We start from the raw sequence: 20,950 nt of genomic DNA on the forward strand, positions 1-20,950 counted from the left end.
TAGCTATGTTTTTTATTGAATTGATTGTTTGATTAGGTGAAATTGATATGTTTTATTGAATTTATTGTTTAATTAGGTGAAAGCAACTTGTTTTATTGAAGTCATTTTTTGATTAGGTGCAATTGTTATGTTTTTATTAAATTTATTGTTTGATTAGGTAAAAGCAACTTGTTTTATTGAAGTCATTCTTTGATTAGGTGTAATTGACTAATTCTTATGTTTTTATTGAATTTATTGTTTGATTAGGTGAAAGCAACTTGTTTTTATTGAAGTCATTGTTTGATTAGGTGTAATTGTTATGTTTTTATAGGTTAAACTAAGTGGTTTTTTTTACCAAAAGACAAAGACCTAATCCTAATGAAAGTGGTGAAGAATGTTCCCAAATACCAATCACCAATCAATCAATCCCTTCCATTTCTAATCCTAATGCAACTCCACAAACACCAATTACCAATCAATCAATCCCTTCGGTTTCTAATGCAACTCCAAAAACACTATGCTCTAACCAACCTAATGATAATGTTGACTTGAAAGATCTTCCAAAGGACCCGATGGATAGGCCATTGATTACAAGTTACAAACCAAATATAAGAGATGATGTAAGAAGAGCATATTTGCTTCAAGGACCGTGTCATGTAAGGGCACGTAAGTTTCGTAAAAAAAATAGGTGATAGATTTAGAAGATTCGTTCCTTCATGGTTTGAGGACTTTGGTTGGTTGGAATATAGTGTGAAAAAGAATAGTGCACATTGTTTATATTGTTATTTGTGTGGGGACCTCATGGGACAAAAAGGAGGGAGAGATGCATTTGTTTCCCAAGATTTTGATACTTGGAATAAAAAAGATGCATTTCGAACTCATGTGGGTGGTGTTGATAGTTTTCACAACAAAGCAAAAGAAAAGTGTGAGTTTTTAATAAGGGAAAAACAAGCTATTAATGTAGTCTTGAGGAGGTAAACCGAAGCAGATAACCATAAATATAAAGCTCGATTACCTGTTTCTATTATTGTTGTTAGACTTTTATTGAAAACCAGTTTACCGTTTCATGGTCATGACGAGTCGGTTAACTCGGAAAATAGAGGGCTTTACATTGAAGTGTTAAAAGTCATTCGAGAGACTAGTGAAGATATTTTCAACAATACTTTAGAAAATGCTCCTAAAAACAATCAACTTATTTCCCCTAAAATTCAAAAAGAACTTGTGCAATCTTTTGCACAAGAAGTACTTTTGAGTATTCGTGAAGAGATTGGTCAAGATGTTTTTGCTTTACTAGTTGATGAATCTAGTGATGTTTCAAAAAAGGAACAAATGGCTATTGTTTTGCGTTATGTCGATAGTCTTGGCTTTGTGAAAGAAAGATTCATAGAACTAGTGCTTGTGAAGGATACATCTTCTTTGACACTAAAAAAACGCCATAAATGAAGTACTTACAGGTACTAAGTTGAGTTTTAGTCAGATAATTTATTCTTTACTTTTTTGTTATTTCAATTTAATTATATATATATATATATATATATATATATATATATATATATATATATATATATATATATATATATATATATTAATTGTTTTAAATTTTAATAGATAAGAGGATAAGGTTACGATGGGGTAGCCATATGCAGGGGGAATTCAATGGTTTGAAAGCTTTGATATTACAAGAGAATGACACGACTTTTTATGTACATTGCTTTGCACACCAACTTCAATTAATAGTTGTGGCTGTAGCAAAGAAGCATGATGGTGTTAGTGACTTTTTTGAGCAAATTTCATTGGTGGTTAATGTTATTTGTGTCTCGTGTAAAAGAAAAGACTTACTATGAGAGCAAGCAAGAGAAAGGCTGCAAAAAAAGGTTTGTGTAGTGGTGAACTTGAAACCGGGAGAGGGTTAAATCAAGAGACAACACTTGTTCGAGCTAGAGAAACAATTGGGGTTCACATTTCAACACACTCACAAGTTTGGTGAAGTTGTTTGCGGATGTTCTTGTAGTTTTAGATTTTGTGAAAGAGGAAGGAGGGTCATTGGCAAACCGTCAACAAGCATCTGGAATCTTAGCATATTTTAAATCATATAAGTTCGTGTTTTACTTACATATGATGTATGCCGTTTTACACCTCACGGGTACATTGTCAAAGCAACTTCAAAGAAAAGATCTAGACATTTTAGAAGCGACTTCGACGGTTAGAGGGACAATGGAGGCATTGCAATCATTTGGAAACATAGGATTTGCTAGCATTTTGCCAAAAGTATCATCTTTTTGTCAAACACATGAAATTGATACTTTAAATATGGAAGAGTTGTATATTGGTGCGAGAAAACGTAGGACTACAAAAACTAATAGGTTTCATTTTGAGGTTGAAATCTTCAACACGGTGGTAGATATGCCACTTACAGAATATCGGGATCGATTTAGTGAAACAAGCACCCAATTACTAGAATACATGGGTGCTTTGAGCCCTTGTGATTCATTTGCACAATTTAACAAATCAAAGTTATTCAAATTGGGTAAGTTATACAAGTATGACTTTGATGATTCAGATATGATAGACCTTGAAGGACAACTTGAGATATTTTATCACTCTTGCATCAAAGATGAACGCTTCACTAGTTTGAAAGGAATTTCCGATCTTTCTCGTTTGATGGTTAATACGGGGAAGCATCGGTCTTATCCTTTGGTTTATAAGCTTTTAAAGTTGGCTTTGATATTACCGGTACCAACCGCAAGTGTAAAAAAATGTTTTTCAAAGATGAAGCTCTTGAAGAACGACTTGCGTAACAAAATTGGCGATGAATTTTTGATCGACGCATTGCTTTGTAATTCGAGACCAAAGCAATTGCGAAAGTTGAGAATGAAAAAGTAATGGATCGGTTTCAAAAGATGTTTGCACGAAGAGGACAAATTTAAATTCTAATAGATCGTTGTTATATTATGTTTAACTAGAAAAAAAAATTGTATTAGATGTTTTATATTATGTTTGACCGAAAAAAAAAAAAAAAAAAAAAAATTGTACAACCCCTACTACTAATTCCTGCGTCCACCCCTGGTTATCATTGGTTCAAATAAGATAGTTCTCTTGAACCCTTTTTGCAAATTCAAATCAATGTTTTTTACCAACCTTATCACAAGATAAGAACGGGATAAGAAATTGATCTCATTTTTTAGGGATGTGCTTTCGTAAAGTTTACACGTAATTTGAACGAAACTTTCATTATGCACACCAACTGCTCGATAAAATGCTTGAACCATGTTTTTTATTTTTAATTTTTAATTTTATTTATTTATTTGTTATTATTTTTTTGCTGACTCTCTTCATCGCTTACCGCTCCCTCATCCGCCGACAATCATAGCCCATCACCATCGCCAATCGGTATCTGCTTCTACCATATTTACGCCGTCTCCACCACCGACGGCTATCAAATCCATAAAAAAATTTCATCTGAATCCTCTTTGCAAGGTCAGTTCCATTTTATTTAGTGTTATTTTTTTATTTGTTGATTTTGTTATTTTCGTTTAATTTCAATTTGATTTGTTACTTTGAGTTCGAAGATGCATCAGTGAATGCACATAAAGAATGATTCACGTATCCAATTTTGTATTCTATAGGTCAAATATTATATTAGTTTTGTATTGCTTTTAGTGGTTTGATTAACATGTTTGATTGATTACACTATGTTTTGCATCGTAGTTTAATTAACACGAAGAGATGAAGCATAAAGCTGGTGATCGCTATTTCTTTTCAAAGGATTCTTCCAATTTCGTTCTATATGTACATTTAATTATTTGGTTTGAAATTGAATAATCATATTTCATAAATTATTTAGGCTTATATGTAATTAGCTCTCTCTATTGCGGTTGGAGTAGCCTCTTTATGGGCAATTTGGTTAATGTCATTCGTGTTGCTCCTAGCAAATCCATTTAGGTACAATTTTTTCTTTTTCTGTTTAATCTTCATATTGTTTAGTTGATGTTTAAATTGAAAGTGATGATTATATGCTATGGAATAATCAGAACAAAAAAATTAGATGGATGACACAAGGACCATTAATGATGTTTTTTTTTCATAATTCTATTATGCTTCCAACTAATCCAGGATGCAGCCTGAGTCACCTTTGTTCCACTTCGATGGATTTACTATCGATATAAAAAATGGCATTATTACCTTTTGGTAAACTCCAACAACCAAACTACATTCATTCTAAAACTTTAATTTCCAATTATTTATTCTTCTAACGACCTTGCCCTAACCCAAACTGCCCAATGTTACGTTAATCAGGTTGTAAGTGGCATATATAGTTTGTACAATTTAAAAGGTTAAATATCTATGGGTTGAGCAAGTTCCATAAAACAGGCCAACATACTAATGAAAATGGTGCATACAGTGGAGTTTCTAGAAGATTTTTCTAGAAATGAAAGGTCCAAGTGGTTGGGAGCCTCTTTTTTGATAAAGAATAGCACATGGCAATATGTCCATCTCTCATGGAATTGTAGAAAAGTCAAGACCAAGCTCCTTAATGGAATGTTTAACCGATCCATTCTGGATCGACTGAATTCGTACAGAAGTTGTAACATGGGAAAACCACGGAAAACACGACTTATTTGAATAACCCGGTGACCTACCAATTGTAGAAGTATGATTTTTGGCAAGCAATAAGCACTTAAATAATACAATTCAAGTGTACCATCTTCTTTCTCATCAAAGAACTTTGGACTTTGAGCCTTAGAAAAACCTATGGCGGGATAGATAGATAGTAGGAAATCTTTCTTTATTTTAGATTTTTTTGTTAAAAAAATGATTTAGATGAAGTGAGTGTGATATACTCTTATGTTCTCTATGCACTCATATAATATGTGAAGTATGTTATTCCTTTTGAAGATAATAATAATAATAATAATAATAATATAAGTGAAAATAAGGGAAAATGGTCAATACTAATACAACCCATTTCATTAAATTATGAAAATTTGTTTTTTTGTATCACTTTATGACGTGGTGCTAATGTAGACATTACTGGTGTGAATTAGGTTACAATTGCTTGGGTGTACAATTGAGATGTTCATCAACGAAGAGTTAAACAAGCCTCTTCTTCCTCTCAAGATTCATGAGAAATTTTTTTAAAAAAATCAGGTGAAATGTCTATTTTGTTTTTTTACGAATTTTGATCTTATTCCATTCCATTCCTTACAGGTTGTGTCCATTCCTAATTACAATGTCAGTGTTGCGGAATTGTTGGTTCCCGCGAGTGAGCTTTCAAAGAATATAAGGTGATTCCAATTCCAACTTTCCAACTCTCATCAGATCAATTACATTGTTGTTGCATATATATATATATATATATATATATATATATATATATATATATATATATATATATATATATATATAATTACTTACTCTGACTCCATTCCACTACGGCTGGAATGGAAGCCAGTGGAACTAGCAACATGAAATCTTCCAATAATGGCTGCATCTTTTTAATTGGGACATTAGATTGGGCGAATGTGGAAATTAGGTAAGAAGTTGGAGAATACAACTTTTTCCTTTTTGATGCTCGAACCCATTACGAAACGGAAGAGCTGAGGACAAGGTATTGTACAATTTATGCGATAATACTTGGTGTAAACACAAGAAATAACAACAAACTTTTGTTTATTTGTGTATTATAGCATAATACATTTATTTCTTTCTATTACAACATTGCACTTAATTTTTATTTTTTTTCATATTAGGGCGTTGTACTTTGACAATTACCTAACTACGGCATTGCACTTTCTTATATATATATATATATATATATATATATATATATATATATATATATATATATATATATATATATATATATATATATATATATATATTATTTTAGAGTTAATGGTGAGGCAAATATTGTTGCAATAACTGCCACCAAGGAATATGGTAAGACAAATACCTAAAAAAAACTACTAATTTTTTGTTTGTTACTGCAGTTCAGGTAAACCCAATAATAATAGATATCCAATTTTACCCTTGGGTTTGGAGCGACTTCAAGTGTTGCACAATTTTCTTTTCGCCTGTTAGAATTTTGGGACTATAGTTATAATTAGATCATGCTTTGTTTCTTAAACTTCAAAGATGCAGTGTAGGAATTGTTTTATATATTTTTTAGCATTATACATGCCAAGAAATCTCAAACACAACAGGTAAGAGTTTGTTAACACATGCTCACCATGAACGCAATTAGAAATATATGAATTTAGAACATTCAAATTGAATGTGTGGCCGGTACTATTCTAACCCCGCAAAGTGGGGATTCTTCACTAGTTTAATTGAAATGTGGAGATTGCATGTGTATATCAAACTTGTACATTATTATTTGCTATATATAAATTGGTGTGCCAATCGTATATGATACCTTAATGCTAAATTGGGAGCTTCATGTGACCATTAAATTCTTATGCTTCCTTATTAAAAGTTTAACTTATTGAAGAAGAAATTTATACGCATATGATTCTTGTATATGATGCTTACAAGAAAATAAGTTTTGTTGTATATGCATGGCATGTGATTGGAGCAAGTAAGGAAAAGGAAAATTCAGTACACTTCATGGCCTCTTCTTTGCAACAAACGTCATGATTACCAATATGAGATTCCAAATTCATATAAGGCTTGTACATCATGTTTAAAGAAAAATATATTTGTTTGGAAAATGATTTATTACATTTGGTAAATAAAATGAAGTTGTGGGACTATATATTTGTTTGGAAAAGGATTTATTATATTTGGAAAATAAAATGACAATGTGGGACTACATCAGCAATTATTATTGAACAATATTTTTTTTGGATTTTTGGACTTTTGCCACTAAACTTTTTTATTATAGAGTTTTGCCACAAATTTTTTGGATATTTGTAGGCTTAATCCTTATAAGTTTGTAATTTACAAAAAATGTCGATGTGAAGTTTTTTTTTTCAAAAACACTCCTTTAAATTTCTTAAGAAAAAACCTTGTCAGCATCCCTCACAAAACATGAGGGAACACTTTCAAGTTGTTACTAAACTAGGTGTGAGAACCATGTATTACATTAGTTTATTTTAAAAAAAAATTAAATATGAAATTTTAACCATTTGAAAAGTTTAAATTTAAAAGAAAAATAAGAAAAATTTTGAATTATTAAAATCAATGAGGCTTTAATGTATTGAATACATTACATATATAAACTATTTCTAATAAATACCTTACATATATATTACCTTAAATATCAATTGTGGAATTTTAATTTAATAAAATGAAAAATACAATAAAATGACAAGTGGAAAATAGAAAATTCTAAAATTCTAAAAAATGACGTCTGTCCAAATAAAGGAGAAGATGACATGTGGCAAAAAGTTCTTTATTTATTATGGAGAATTTCGAGTGTATAAGAAAATATCTTTTTTTATTATTATTTCTATTATCTTTTGTTTTTTAGCAATCACTATAATGACGCTTGTTAAGATCATATAATTTCATTTCTACTCACTACCCAAATTTAGCTTCAGTAAGCTACATTTGTTTATTTGATATATAATCGTATATATACTATGTGAAACAATGATTCAAACCAAAACATGTATTTTCTTAAATTATTAAATAAGTTATATCGATATTAAATCTAAACACAATTGTCCTCAACAAGTTCGTTTCAAGAATTTTAACTAGTTGTTGCAAATTTTAATTTGTTCACCAATAAACCTTGTAAAGATTAATGATAAGACAAACATAACGTTGATAGTATTTATATATTATAAACGGATCAAATTTTAAATAATGGAACATGTAATACCAAAAGCATGAAATATAAATAAGTGACGGAAAAACAAGTACAACCTATGACTTTTTTTTTTTTGTTTTTTTTAATCTTTATAGACAATTATTAATCAAGACACAACTGTAATAGGAGAAACTAATGATTAACTGAATTAAAGCATAAGATTTACCATGATCCATCAACTACGATTGTCACTGATTGTCACCGATGTTGATGTTGACTTACCATATATTGGTGATACCTCCTCATATTGCTTCACAAGGCCAACATTAGTTTGATCTATAAGGGAAACATGTGACAATCTAATGCATTCTAACTCAATGGAAACTTCTTTCATTGTTGGCCTATTTTTTCCATTGAAGTTCAAGCATCGCATTGCCAAATTAGCTATAGACAACAACTCGGTCCTAAAACCTTCCTTAACAATCATTGCATCAAAAACAGACATCGCACGACCTTCTTCCATGGCTAGCATAAAGTGTGTAGCTAAACTTCTATTTTCACCAAATCTAGTTAAGGAGATTGGCTTTTCTCTTGTCAAAAGTTCCAACAAAACAACTCCAAAACTATAGACATCACTTTTTTCAGTGAACTGGCTCGATTGAAAGTACTCTGGATCCAAATAACCAAAAGTCCCTTTAACTAATGTAGTCAAATGAGTTTGATCTATTGATACCAACCTTGAAGTACCAAAATCAGAAACTTTTGCTCGATACTTTTCATCCAAAAGTATATTAGTTGTCTTGATATCCCTATGGTATATCGGAATGGAGGTTGCTGAATGTAAGTAAGAAAGTGCTCCTGCGATCTCGGTAGCAATTTGTAATCTCATATATAAAGAGAATGAAAACTCATCAGTTTCATTTTGAATAAGGTCATATAAATTACCATTTGAGACGAACTCAGAGACAAGTAGTGGGACCTCGGTCTCTAGGCAACATCCTAATAATTTGACCACATTTCTATGGTTGACCTGTGAAAGAATGACTACCTCATTGATGAACTCTACTACTTGACTTTCATCAACCACCATTGATTTCTTGATTGCTACGATCCGTCCATCTGCTAACATACCTTTATATACAGTACCCTGACCACCTCGACCAAGAATTCTATTCTCATTAAAATGGTCAGTAGCCTTCTCCAATTCTTTAGAGGTGAAGAGTATGGTTTCATCAACATCAGTTGCTTGTTGTTGTTTAAGAAGGAGACCACCATTACGCTTAAAAAACCTTTGTTTCCTTCTCTTAGCTTTAAGTTTCTTGATTATTTTGTATAATGCATAGCCGATCACCATTAGGAAAAGCAATCCCATGCTTATACTAACACCTAAAAGAAGAACATACAATACAATAATTAACATAAGTACCTAAACACATTCAATAATTAGCAGTATAGACTATTTAGTCTTCAAAACATAAATTTGATAGAATAGTTGCAAAGGTGTTAAATTTTGCAATATTTTGTGTCCAATGTGTTTGGAATATCCGAAGGTCATTAATCATGTGTTATGGAAGTGTGCCACTTCGGTGTTAGTTTAGGAGAAGGTTTTTCTTAGTTAGACTTTGAAGTCCCTTTGGTGGAAACTCTAGATGATGCGTTTGAATGGACTAAGCAGTTACATGTATGGGCTCTGAAAAAGAAAGTGTTAGAAGCTATTATGTGTGTGTTAATATGGGTCCAGTAATGGTACAAGAATGATTTTGTGTTTGGCGTTTCTCCCGCGATGGAAGGTAGAGTTTTTGATATTGTAGTTGAGTATTTGTTTCTTTGACTTGCTAGTAGGATAAAAAAGTGTCGGTTAGTTGGAGTTTAAAATCCTCTTTTAGCTAGTTGGTTTTAATTGGTTTGGTTTGCTAGTTGTTTGCTAGATTTTAATGAAGTATTTAGCTGTTCAAAAAAATTGATAGGATAACGAGTGTTCACAAAGTAAATATTTGGTGTTTTAAACTTTGTCATTGTTATGTTTGGTTTTTTTTTAATAAAGATATATCAGTAATATAATTTACATTTTACAATAATAGCATATATTTTATTGATTTTCTAAGCTTTATATCTATTTTTAACCTAAAGAGAAATAAAATAACCTTCTAATTTTTATTCAAACTATCTTCTTATGTATTTAAGATAATGACAAGTGTCATGCAATTTAATTTAACTTTGATTATAATGTTAAACTTGTAAACATATAATCATCTTAAATAAATAGAAAAAAAAAAATAAAAGCAAAAGATAATAAAAAATATATTTAATTTCTCTAACTTGAAATATCATAATCTTCTACACATTTCTTATTACCTTTTTGGAATATTTTGAGTATATATATATATATATATATATATATATATATATATATATATATATATATATATATATATATATATATATATATATATATATATATATTTATTGGGTGTAGTGAAATTTCTACATTTATTACTACAACTTTTATCTTTGCTTTGTTATGTTTTTTATATTACTTATATTTCATAAAACTTAATGAATTTATTCATAATTATAAATTAAGGAATCAGAATCATATAATGTATCCTAAATACATATTAAATTCTACGTTTACCTTGCTATTTTTCATTTTACTAATTATTTTATTATTCGAGTAAATGATTTTTTTTTAAAATTATATAGCAAACCAAAAACATAAAATGTATCATAAAGAAATTTGATAGACTATTTAGTCTTCAAAACATAAATTTAGTATAGACTATTTAGTCTTCAAAACATAAATTTGATAGAATAGTTGCAAAGGTGTTAAATTTTGCAATATTTTGTGTCCAATGTGTTTGGAATATCCGAAGGTCATTAATCATGTGTTATGGAAGTGTGCCACTTCGGTGTTAGTTTAGGAGAAGGTTTTTCTTAGTTAGACTTTGAAGTCCCTTTGGTGGAAACTCTAGATGATGCGTTTGAATGGACTAAGCAGTTACATGTATGGGCTCTGAAAAAGAAAGTGTTAGAAGCTATTATGTATGTTTTAATATGGGTCCAGTAATGGTACAAGAATGATTTTGTGTTTGGCGTTTCTCCCGCGATGGAAGGTAGAGTTTTTGATATTGTAGTTGAGTATTTGTTTCTTTGACTTGCTAGTAGGATAAAAAAGTGTCGGTTAGTTGGAGTTTAAAATCCTCTTTTAGCTAGTTGGTTTTAATTGATTTGGTTTGCTAGTTGTTTGCTAGATTTTAATGAAGTATTTAGCTGTTCAAAAAAATTGATAGGATAACGAGTGTTCACAAAGTAAATATTTGGTGTTTTAAACTTTGTCATTGTTATGTTTGGTTTTTTTTTAATAAAGATATATCAGTAATATAATTTACATTTTACAATAATAGCATATATTTTATTGATTTTCTAAGCTTTATATCTATTTTTAACCTAAAGAGAAATAAAATAACCTTCTAATTTTTATTCAAACTATCTTCTTATGTATTTAAGATAATGACAAGTGTCATGCAATTTAATTTAACTTTGATTATAATGTTAAACTTGTAAACATATAATCATCTTAAATAAATAGAAAAAAAATAAATAAAAGCAAAAGATAATAAAAAATATATTTAATTTCTCTAACTTGAAATATCATAATCTTCTACACATTTCTTATTACCTTTTTGGAATATTTTGAGTATATATATATATATATATATATATATATATATATATATATATATATATATATATATATATTGGGTGTAGTGAAATTTCTACATTTATTACTACAACTTTTATCTTTGCTTTGTTATGTTTTTTATATTACTTATATTTCATAAAACTTAATGAATTTATTCATAATTATAAATTAAGGAATCAGAATCATATAATGTATCCTAAATACATATTAAATTCTACGTTTACCTTGCTATTTTTCATTTTACTAATTATTTTATTATTCGAGTAAATGATTTTTTTTTTAAATTATATAGCAAACCAAAAACATAAAATGTATCATAAAGAAATATAAACCCAAAGGAAAATAATTTTATTAAGATTAATAATTAATTCAGTTTATATTACCTTGATACCTTTTTATAGTTTAAATGAAACTCGTTAAGTTTATAAAAATAATAAATATTACAAAATATAAAGTAATAAACATGCGTTGAGTAATTTGAATTTAAACACGAATTTACATTTTATCATACATTTTAGGTAAACAACACAAAAGATATTAAGTTTACACTAAAATTTTAATTTGACACTGTCTTTTTTTGATTTCAAATTTGCCAATATATTTTCTAATTTTTTATAATTCTGACCACTTAACCGGTCAACTCGTCGGGTACCTGCTAACATGACACGATGACGTGTTAATTTGATAACGTGGCATGCTGACATTACATACCGACGTGTCAAAATTGATTTTTTTCCACAAAAGATACTAAGTTTTCATTTTTTTTTTTTTTTTTTGATTTTGATAGTAAGTTTAACTTTTTCTTTCAATTGACCATTTCCATTTGAAAGCGCACAAATATTTTTAATACATTTTAAACCGTATATATATATATATATATATATATATATATATATATATATATACATATATATATATATATATATTTTCATTTAAAAATCATACTTTTGTATAAATAAAAGTTTTTTTTTTATTACACTCAAACCATAATAATATGTATAAATATGTATTAGTTATATGACAACCATATTTTATATTAAGTACACAAACTTAAAATGAGTTTGGTGGTTAGGAAGCATGTAGTCCATCAAGGCCCAGATGTTACGTTTGCAACCCGTGAAATTTTTACATTTTATTTGAAGCTTATGGTTAGTTTGGTTCTTATGATATAACTAATGCATATTTATGCATAACATTATGCTTTGAATGTTAAAAAAAAAAATAAAAAAAATAAAAAAAAAATGTATATGAATAGAAATATGGTTTTCAAACGAAAAATATATTTATACGGTTTAAAATATATATATATATATATATATATATATATATATATATATATATATATATATATATATATATATATATATATATATATATAGTTTCAAATGGAAAATGGTAAACATTAAACAAAATTGGAAAAAATGATGTTCAATTTGGAACAAAAGAACTGAGTGTCAAATAAAAGATAGAAAATTAAATTAAGTGTCAAAATCGAAAAAAATGAAAACTTAGTGTTTTTTATGAAAAAAAAAATTTGACACATCAGCATGTTATGTCAGCATGACACGTCATCAAAATTGACATGTCATCATGTCACCTCAGCAAGTAACTGGGATGACCGGTCCAGTGATCAAAATTGTAGAAAAATTGAAAAACAAAGTGTCAAATTTAAGACAAAAAGAAATACACAATATCAAATTAATTTTTAGTATAAACTTAGTGTCTTTTGTCCTATTTACCCTACATTTTATAATTCCTATTCTATTTACAAACAAATAAAATTCAGCAAGTTTATCAAAAAATAACTAGGATATTGTTACTACGTGTAAGTTTTAAATTATATTAGCAATATATCGGTAGAAGAGCAAAATACATTTCTAATTTCTATAATTTTCACTAATAATTCCAACTCTTTTTGCAAGTATCAAGACGAATTCTAGAGAAGTTTTACAAGTATTGTGTTTCTATAAAAAGGCTTATAATTGATAATTCTAAAATCAGTGTGTTTGAACGTTGGAAGGTTAAAACGATTTTATATATATATATATATATATATATATATATATATATATATATATATATATATATATATATATATATATAAGGGTTCAATTGAGAAAAAAAAATGTTGAGAATGAATGAATCATTCTAGCCACACATTTATTTTGCCGCAAAACACTTAGACGTACCGGCAGAATTTGAGACGGATACATATGTGTTTTTCCAACCAAACATGTTTTCTTTAAAGTATAGTAATCATTACCTTAATATACACACAAACATATATTTTTTTTTATTTTTTTTATTTTTAGAATGCTATTTTCATCGAAATTTATTTTAAATATATAAAAATTCATAATTGTTTATTCTCTATAAATAGACATTCATATTGATATATTTTTAAGATAAAATAAAATAAAAATTTAGAGTTTCAGCTATCGTTATTTATAAGTGAATAAAAATGTATCAGATTTTTATTAAAGTATATTTGTTATTCATTTATGAATAAAACGCATGCTTAACTTTTTTACAGTTTAAGTATTGTTTATTTATGAATATAACACATTATAAAGTTTTGTTAAATAAAATATTTTTTTTTACATCATCTTTCGTCACATGTTGTATTTATATATGAATAAAACGTATATTAATTGTCGTAATATGTTATATTCATATACTAATAAAACATTTTTAAGATTTTTGTTAAAGTTCATTTGTTATTCATATATAAATAAGTAGTATGTTAAAAAAAGATGAAGTGTTTTGAAAATATGAATTACTTATTCATATAGAAATAACAATTGAATTGTAACAAAATTATGATAAATGTGCTTTTCGTATATAAATATAACTTGTGAGGAAAGTCAATACAGGTTTTATTCATATGTAAATATAACATGTGACGAGAGTTGGTGTAAGTTGTAAAGAGTTTATTATATGTCATATTTATATATGAATGATACTTCATCTATAAAAAGAAAATTAATCATATTTTTTATTCATAATTGAATAACGAATGTGCCGTACTAAAAATATAATGCATTTTATTCACTTATGAATAACGATAGCTGAAAATATATATATAAAAAAAATTATTTTATATTAAAAGTATATATCAATATAGATGTCTATTTGTAGAGAATAAAAAATCATGAATTTTGATATATTTATAATCATTTTTCGATATAAATAGTTTCTTAAAAATAAAAAAAAAACAAAAAAAACTGTGTTTTTATGTATATTAAGGTAATAATTAGCATAGTTTAAGGAAACATGTTTTGTTTGAAACACATATGTATTCCTTTTACATTTCTGCTGGTATACGAAGGTTTTGCGACAAAAATAAATGAGTGACTGAGAATGATTCCCCATTTTCAATCTTTTTTATTTTTTCAATTGAACTTACCTGTATATATATTAGCGGTTTCATTGCTCACATAAAAGTCTAGTAATTAACTGAGATGATGAGATTGTTATGTTGGATTATATAATATTATGTTTACCATAGTATGTGATATTATGATTTATTGTATATTTTTTTGGATATATAATAAATCCAACGAAAACTGCAATAATAACATAAACTAGCAACAATTTTGTCATTTTTTAAATTTATAAGAAATTTCATATTATCTATCTAATCTTATTTAACTTAGTATATCCATCTCATCAAATCATTTTCCGCCAATTTTCCGGGAAACATACATTTTACTTATTCCATTGCTGACGTGGATACATAATCATAAATGAACCGATGAGATGTATTAAATTTTACGGTAAACATAACATTATATAACTCATAATATCCATCTTATTAACTCATTTAATGACTAGTAGTAGATGTCTAGGTTAAATATAAATTGGTAAAATGTATCTTACATAGAAAAATTGTCAAATCATCATTTAATTTTAGTTTGAGACGTATTCATAAATTATGGTAAAATAATGAGATTTTAATGGACGCGGGGAAGTAATAAAATCGAAAAACCTAAAAAAAAAAAAAAAAAAAAAAAAAACAGGTCAAATTGTCCTTTTTACCGGTAATTCATACTTTTTCGTAAATAAATTTCAGTTCGGTACTTATTCTTAAATTAATGTAAAATACAATGAATCTTAAGTGTATAATTGTTAATGACATAACTATATAAGGCTTGATACACATATAAAGTTAGCAAAATTTGATTTTTTTTCTTCAGGTAGTAAAATTTGAATTTTTTTTCCAGCAAGTAATCTAAGGTGTGGTTGTTTCAGAATTCTAATGAACATTAACCCTCAAATTATTATTTTTCTTTGAATTTGAACCAATATGTCATCCCAGATGGCTATACATAGTTTATGTAAATATGTGATCATTCTTTAATAAATAATATATAAGAAAATGCTGAACTAATTATTTTGAAATTTAACATGAAAAATATAGAAATTATTTAATATAATAGTAATACATGAAAGGTAGTTGATATTTAAAAATACGTGTTTAACAAACCTTGGTTAGTGAAGTGATTTTTATTTTTTTTACATTCAGGTACTTATTTTTTTTAAACAGCGGAACAGCACTTAACCTTTTCTTAAACAGATGAATGGTTGGGGTTATTGTTTATAAGCTATAATAAATAAATAAATGGGTTAGTAGTTGTTGAACCATGCCTACACGAATTTGATGGGAAAGTAAGTAGAAAGGAATTTAAACTCATATAGTGTGTTAGAGAATAGCTTACCCAGAATGACACCTAAATTTCTCCCCTTATAAATATAACAACTTGTAGCCGAGTCCGCGTCAAGATTTAGCCAACAATACCCTCCCTTTAGTTGACACTTTTTGCATTCTGGAGAAGTATTGTTGTCGTCTTGGGTATCTGTATTCCACGAAAGTGTTATGGGAACGTAAGTGTTGTTCTTGTCAATTGGAAAGCCTGCTTTGAAGTATGAACTGTCCATCAGGAAGGCAGACCTACATATCTCGTCTCCAGCCGGCCCTTCCAAGCCTGTTACATTCAACCTAAACGTCTTGATATTCCTATTAGTACTATCAAACGTGGCTTGGCAACAACCAATGCCAAAGCAGTTGTTTCTATCTCTGACAGTATCATTACGACAAATCGTTGAGCAACTGGCAACAATAGTCTTCTTCACCATGACGTCAGCATTAATGCCACACCCCTCAACGAAGAGTTTGTTAGCATAAGTGGAAATATAAAAGGGACTCTCTTTGCTTAGGACAGGAGTGCTATGCTGGACTGGTCTCGCACAATCATAACTCATGGAGACCTTAACAGTAAACTCTCCTCCATTTACTCTCAAGACCTCCGTGTTGTTGAGTGCAGACAGATACGGTGTCGAGGAGTTACAATCAATATTGTACCATTTGTTTAGTGAACAATTTGTTCCAATCCCGAAAGGGTATGGAATCAATATCTCTCCACACCTATCATTGCATCCTTTTTTGCTGATTCTCTCTGCTTTTGTTACTGTTGCTGCTAAAGAGATCAAGATAAGTAAATGCAAAACTTGAAGGAGTTGCATTCTGTTTAAAACGACGATTAAAGGCTTTGAAGCAAGAAAAAATATAAGGATAGGTATAACAATCATAACCATGTGAATTTCTGTGCTCGAATGCCGTGTCTATTGGATTACTTAATGGAGAAATTTAATCCTTAGCTGACCTTGAGTCAACGGGAACCACCGTTGCTCCCATTTTCTTCCAAAAAAACGAGTGGCTGAGATTGCAATCAAGTTTGTAGGTATAAGCCTATAAGGATTAATCAACGCGGGCCAAGTCCAGAAAAAACTTCCAACACGTTGATAAGATTTTGATGGCTATTTTGGCACTACTAGAAAATAGGAAGTTTTGCTACAGAGCTATGAAAAATTTTGGTAGTTAATTAGTTACAGAATCGCTACGGATTAGATGCAGAATTAGACGCCTTAATATATTAACGGAATAGCTGATGGAATAGCTACTGATACTAGTCCGTAGCTAATTAGCTACGGAATCCGTAGCTATTCCTTAGCTAATTAGCTACAGAATGGCTACGGAATATCTATGGATACTAATTCGTCGTGATTGGGTAGGTAATTAATTAGATACGGAATAGCTATGACATAGCGACGAAAGAAAACAGCTATAAAATAGCTACGGACTTATAATTTACATTATTATTATTGTTATTATTGTTAATCCGATTATTATTATTTTACATTAACTCTTAAATTTTTTTTGGATCATTTTTCTTACATATTTAAGACACAAACAATTAAAAATCATACTAATAATACTATTAATAATAATATTTATATGTTCATAATACTATATAATAATTGTAACAAAATGTATTTAACACAAAAACAAACAATTAAACGAAAAAAACTACGTTTAACACATTAATAAGGTGAAACAATCTATGTTTATTTATAAATAATGAAAAATGATTATAATAAAGGGACATATGTATATTTGTATGTGTATGCAGGGATGATTTTAAGGGGTTCCCAGTGTGGCACCGGCAACCTTTAACTTTTCTGGCCATAGTGTAAAAATTTTCGATTTTTTGATTTTTTTTAAAACTATTTTTCTTGTTTCGGCAACACCTACTATGTATTTCTGCGTCCGTCCCTACCATTTTTTGAAATTAATTCAAGTAAATTTTAACTTAGCAGCCCACATATGGACAAAAAGAATTTAAAAACAACACTTTTTAAACAACCATTGATTTTATATCATACCATTTTCTGAAACCAATGATTTTCTATGTATACAAAACTACAAAAAACACTATTACATAAACATATTAAATACGTTTTGTAGAAGAAAAAAACGATTTATATAATACAAAATGATAAAACCTATTTCTGTCATATGATTGCAATATCAAAAAAGTACCTAACAGTGGCATCCAACCAAACACGTTTCTTTCAACAAACATTGATTTAGTTTAACATAAGAGCAAAGGGAAGAAGGGGAATACATGGCCTGGGTGACTTGTTTGAAAATTTTGGAATCCCTAGTAAATTGTTAAACCTACTGTCAAAGTAAATATATAATATGGAGATAGGGAATATGTGGTTGTTATCATGTGACAAATATTAGATATAGAATTCCAAAACTACATAGTACTAGCTTAAAAAACTAATGAGATATAATTGTAAATCTTCTTCCTAAAGTCACTTAACTATACTCTCTTTCTTATATACCAAGTGGATACCTAAAACAAAATTTGGTAATGTCATGATCAAACTTATAAAAACTCAATACAAACACTTTCTGGTTAATAATGGAATGTAGGGAAAATTGATTGTATTGAAGTAAGTGTATGAAAATATCACTTAATTCAACTTTAAACTTAGGCTTGGCTTTCCGATGAATGTTCAAATGGTTGATGAATAATAAACTAGTTTTGGGACATTACTAGTTTTGAAAAAAAAAATGTTGATTTTAACGTTTCGTGGAAATCTTATTCGGGGGGATTTTAAAAAGGAAATCAGCATAAAAGTCCCTATACCATATAGACCCCTTTCACTAAAAAAAAAAAAACCTCATTTTTTTTTAAGTCAAAACACAATAATTCTAATTTATATATCATTTTTTGATTTTTTTTTTTTGTGATTTTCTTTAATAAATATCATTACTACAATCATAACAACCATTACTACAAAACTGGGATCTATCCACGTAAAAAAAAAACCCTGTAATTAAAGACATTTTATGTCAGTTTTTTTAAGAACATGATAGGAAAGATCGTGCCATGGAAGATATGTTACGCTGTCATTGAATTGTAGTGAGTATAACTCATGAAAACCCGTTATTATAGGTCAAACCCATCATTATATGCTAGGGTGTTTTTGGAGATATATGTATCTTATATTAATAATCATCATGAATAATAAACTTATAGTGATGTTTTTTTTCCCTAGAGTCATAAATGTTCATTTACGGTCACCATTTATAAATATTATCGCGGCCATTGTACACTTTTGGAGACACAACTGTAATTAAGTTGTAAGGATCAATAAGCTATCTTTACTAACATGTTAATGGTTCATCATTACTGTCACACCCCCAAAGTGGAAACGTTCGGCGGCGGAGGACGTCATGTACAGTATCATAAAAATGCACAATAGTAAACAAACAACAACACCATTCATTGCATTCATAATATAATTTAATACAAGTGTGTTCTGTGTATAGTTTGAAAGACACCAAAATATGAATCAAAATAAAAGATGAGTCTCGAATGTGCTTCGTCTTCTCAAAACCTGGTCCAGTGTACATGTTTACTGGTGACCTGAGAATACAAGTTATTTTGAAAGAGTAGATTAGCATTTAAGCTGGTGAGTTCATAAGTATTTTAGTGTCAATGTTTGTATAAGTTTGACGAAAGTGTTTGTAAGTGTTTGATGTAAATGTTTGTATCTCCTAGAAAATCCTATATGTTCTACTTTATAATGAAATGTAGCCTTCTACCAAGACCCGAATGTTCTGTATGTTTCTTTTGTAAAAGTGACTGTTTTTCCCAAGTATGACTATCATTACCAGAAAATAGTTTACATTACCTTTTATGTGAGAAGATCACTATATGAATGTAATGGGAAAATGAAGATGTACTATAGTATTGTATATAGTAACTATCGATGTACTAACTACATTAAACCAATTGTTTAATTAAGGTAAAATGTGATGAGATTATAACCATACTTTATTGAATAGTAACACACGACGATCAAAGACGTCGAAATGGTATGACATTCGTTACCCGTGGACCTATAGGTCCCACTGTAGCTAGCAGCAAGGTGTAGGATAGTCAATCCCGTATAGATCTATACACAAATTCACGCTCTCCCTCCAGGAGACTCTGGTTACAAAACGTGACACAACATTATGTTGCCATGCCATTAAGTAGTGGCTCACATCAATGTTATATTGTTCTTGTATTAGTGTAGTATGTTCCTTCTGTTCTAGTGTATAGTATGTTCTTTCTGTTCTTGTGTATAGTATGTTCCCTCTGTTCTAGTGTCTAGTAAGTTCTTTCGTTATAGTGTATAGTATGTTTGAACTTACTCGTGTATGAACTGAATCTTGTAAGATTCATTGTTCTAGAAATGGTGAGTAGTAATCCTCTAAACTATACCTATTATACTTTACTAGTAATGTTGTTTGAATGACTGATCATGTTTGTACACCTTTGCTACCCAGAGGTATTGAACTGATTAGAAGAACTTTTATAAATATACATACATATACATGAAATATAACTAAGATTCAAACAACACTCATACAAACAACAGATCCCCTAAGTCTAGAACCAAAAAAGGAACAGGAAATAAAGTGAGTTATCAGTCCTAAGCCCTTTCAACCTTATTTATATAACTATATCTATATAGACATGATTTTGACAATATATAACTTTAAAAGAGTTTTGTAAAACAATAAACAGTTTATAAAAAAGAGGTTTTACCATTTGAATGGTTTTTGATGACTTGATGGCAGTTGATAAAATGATTTGAAACAGTTTGTTTGA

The 20,950-nt window shown here is 28.8% G+C and overlaps 3 protein-coding genes across 3 annotated transcripts; 2 read left to right on the forward strand and 1 right to left on the reverse strand.

Annotated features, from left to right (window-relative positions):
- Window positions 1–780: 780 nt before the first annotated feature.
- LOC145029857 (uncharacterized) lies at window positions 781–1,422 on the forward strand. Its single transcript, XM_078978312.1, has 2 exons — window positions 781–953; window positions 1,035–1,422. The coding sequence occupies exons 1-2, from the start codon at window positions 781–783 to the stop codon at window positions 1,420–1,422; spliced, it is 561 nt and encodes a 186-aa protein (XP_078834438.1).
- A 397-nt stretch (window positions 1,423–1,819) lies between these two features.
- LOC145029858 (uncharacterized) lies at window positions 1,820–2,862 on the forward strand. The gene is made up of 2 exons (XM_078978313.1): window positions 1,820–1,853; window positions 1,991–2,862. Exons 1-2 carry the CDS (start codon window positions 1,820–1,822, stop codon window positions 2,860–2,862), a joined length of 906 nt encoding a protein of 301 aa, XP_078834439.1.
- Window positions 2,863–7,801: 4,939 nt separating this feature from the next.
- LOC145031146 (wall-associated receptor kinase-like 2) lies at window positions 7,802–17,127 on the reverse strand. The gene is made up of 2 exons (XM_078979653.1): window positions 16,154–17,127; window positions 7,802–9,118 (listed from the first exon to the last, which is right to left on the reverse strand). Exons 1-2 carry the CDS (start codon window positions 17,028–17,030, stop codon window positions 7,968–7,970), a joined length of 2,028 nt encoding a protein of 675 aa, XP_078835779.1. The 5' UTR covers window positions 17,031–17,127; the 3' UTR covers window positions 7,802–7,967.
- Window positions 17,128–20,950: the final 3,823 nt, after the last annotated feature.

Source organism: Lactuca saligna, chromosome 2 (assembly GCF_052625555.1).
Source record: "Lactuca saligna cultivar CGN05327 chromosome 2, ASM5262555v1, whole genome shotgun sequence".
Taxonomy (NCBI): Eukaryota; Viridiplantae; Streptophyta; class Magnoliopsida; order Asterales; family Asteraceae; genus Lactuca; species Lactuca saligna.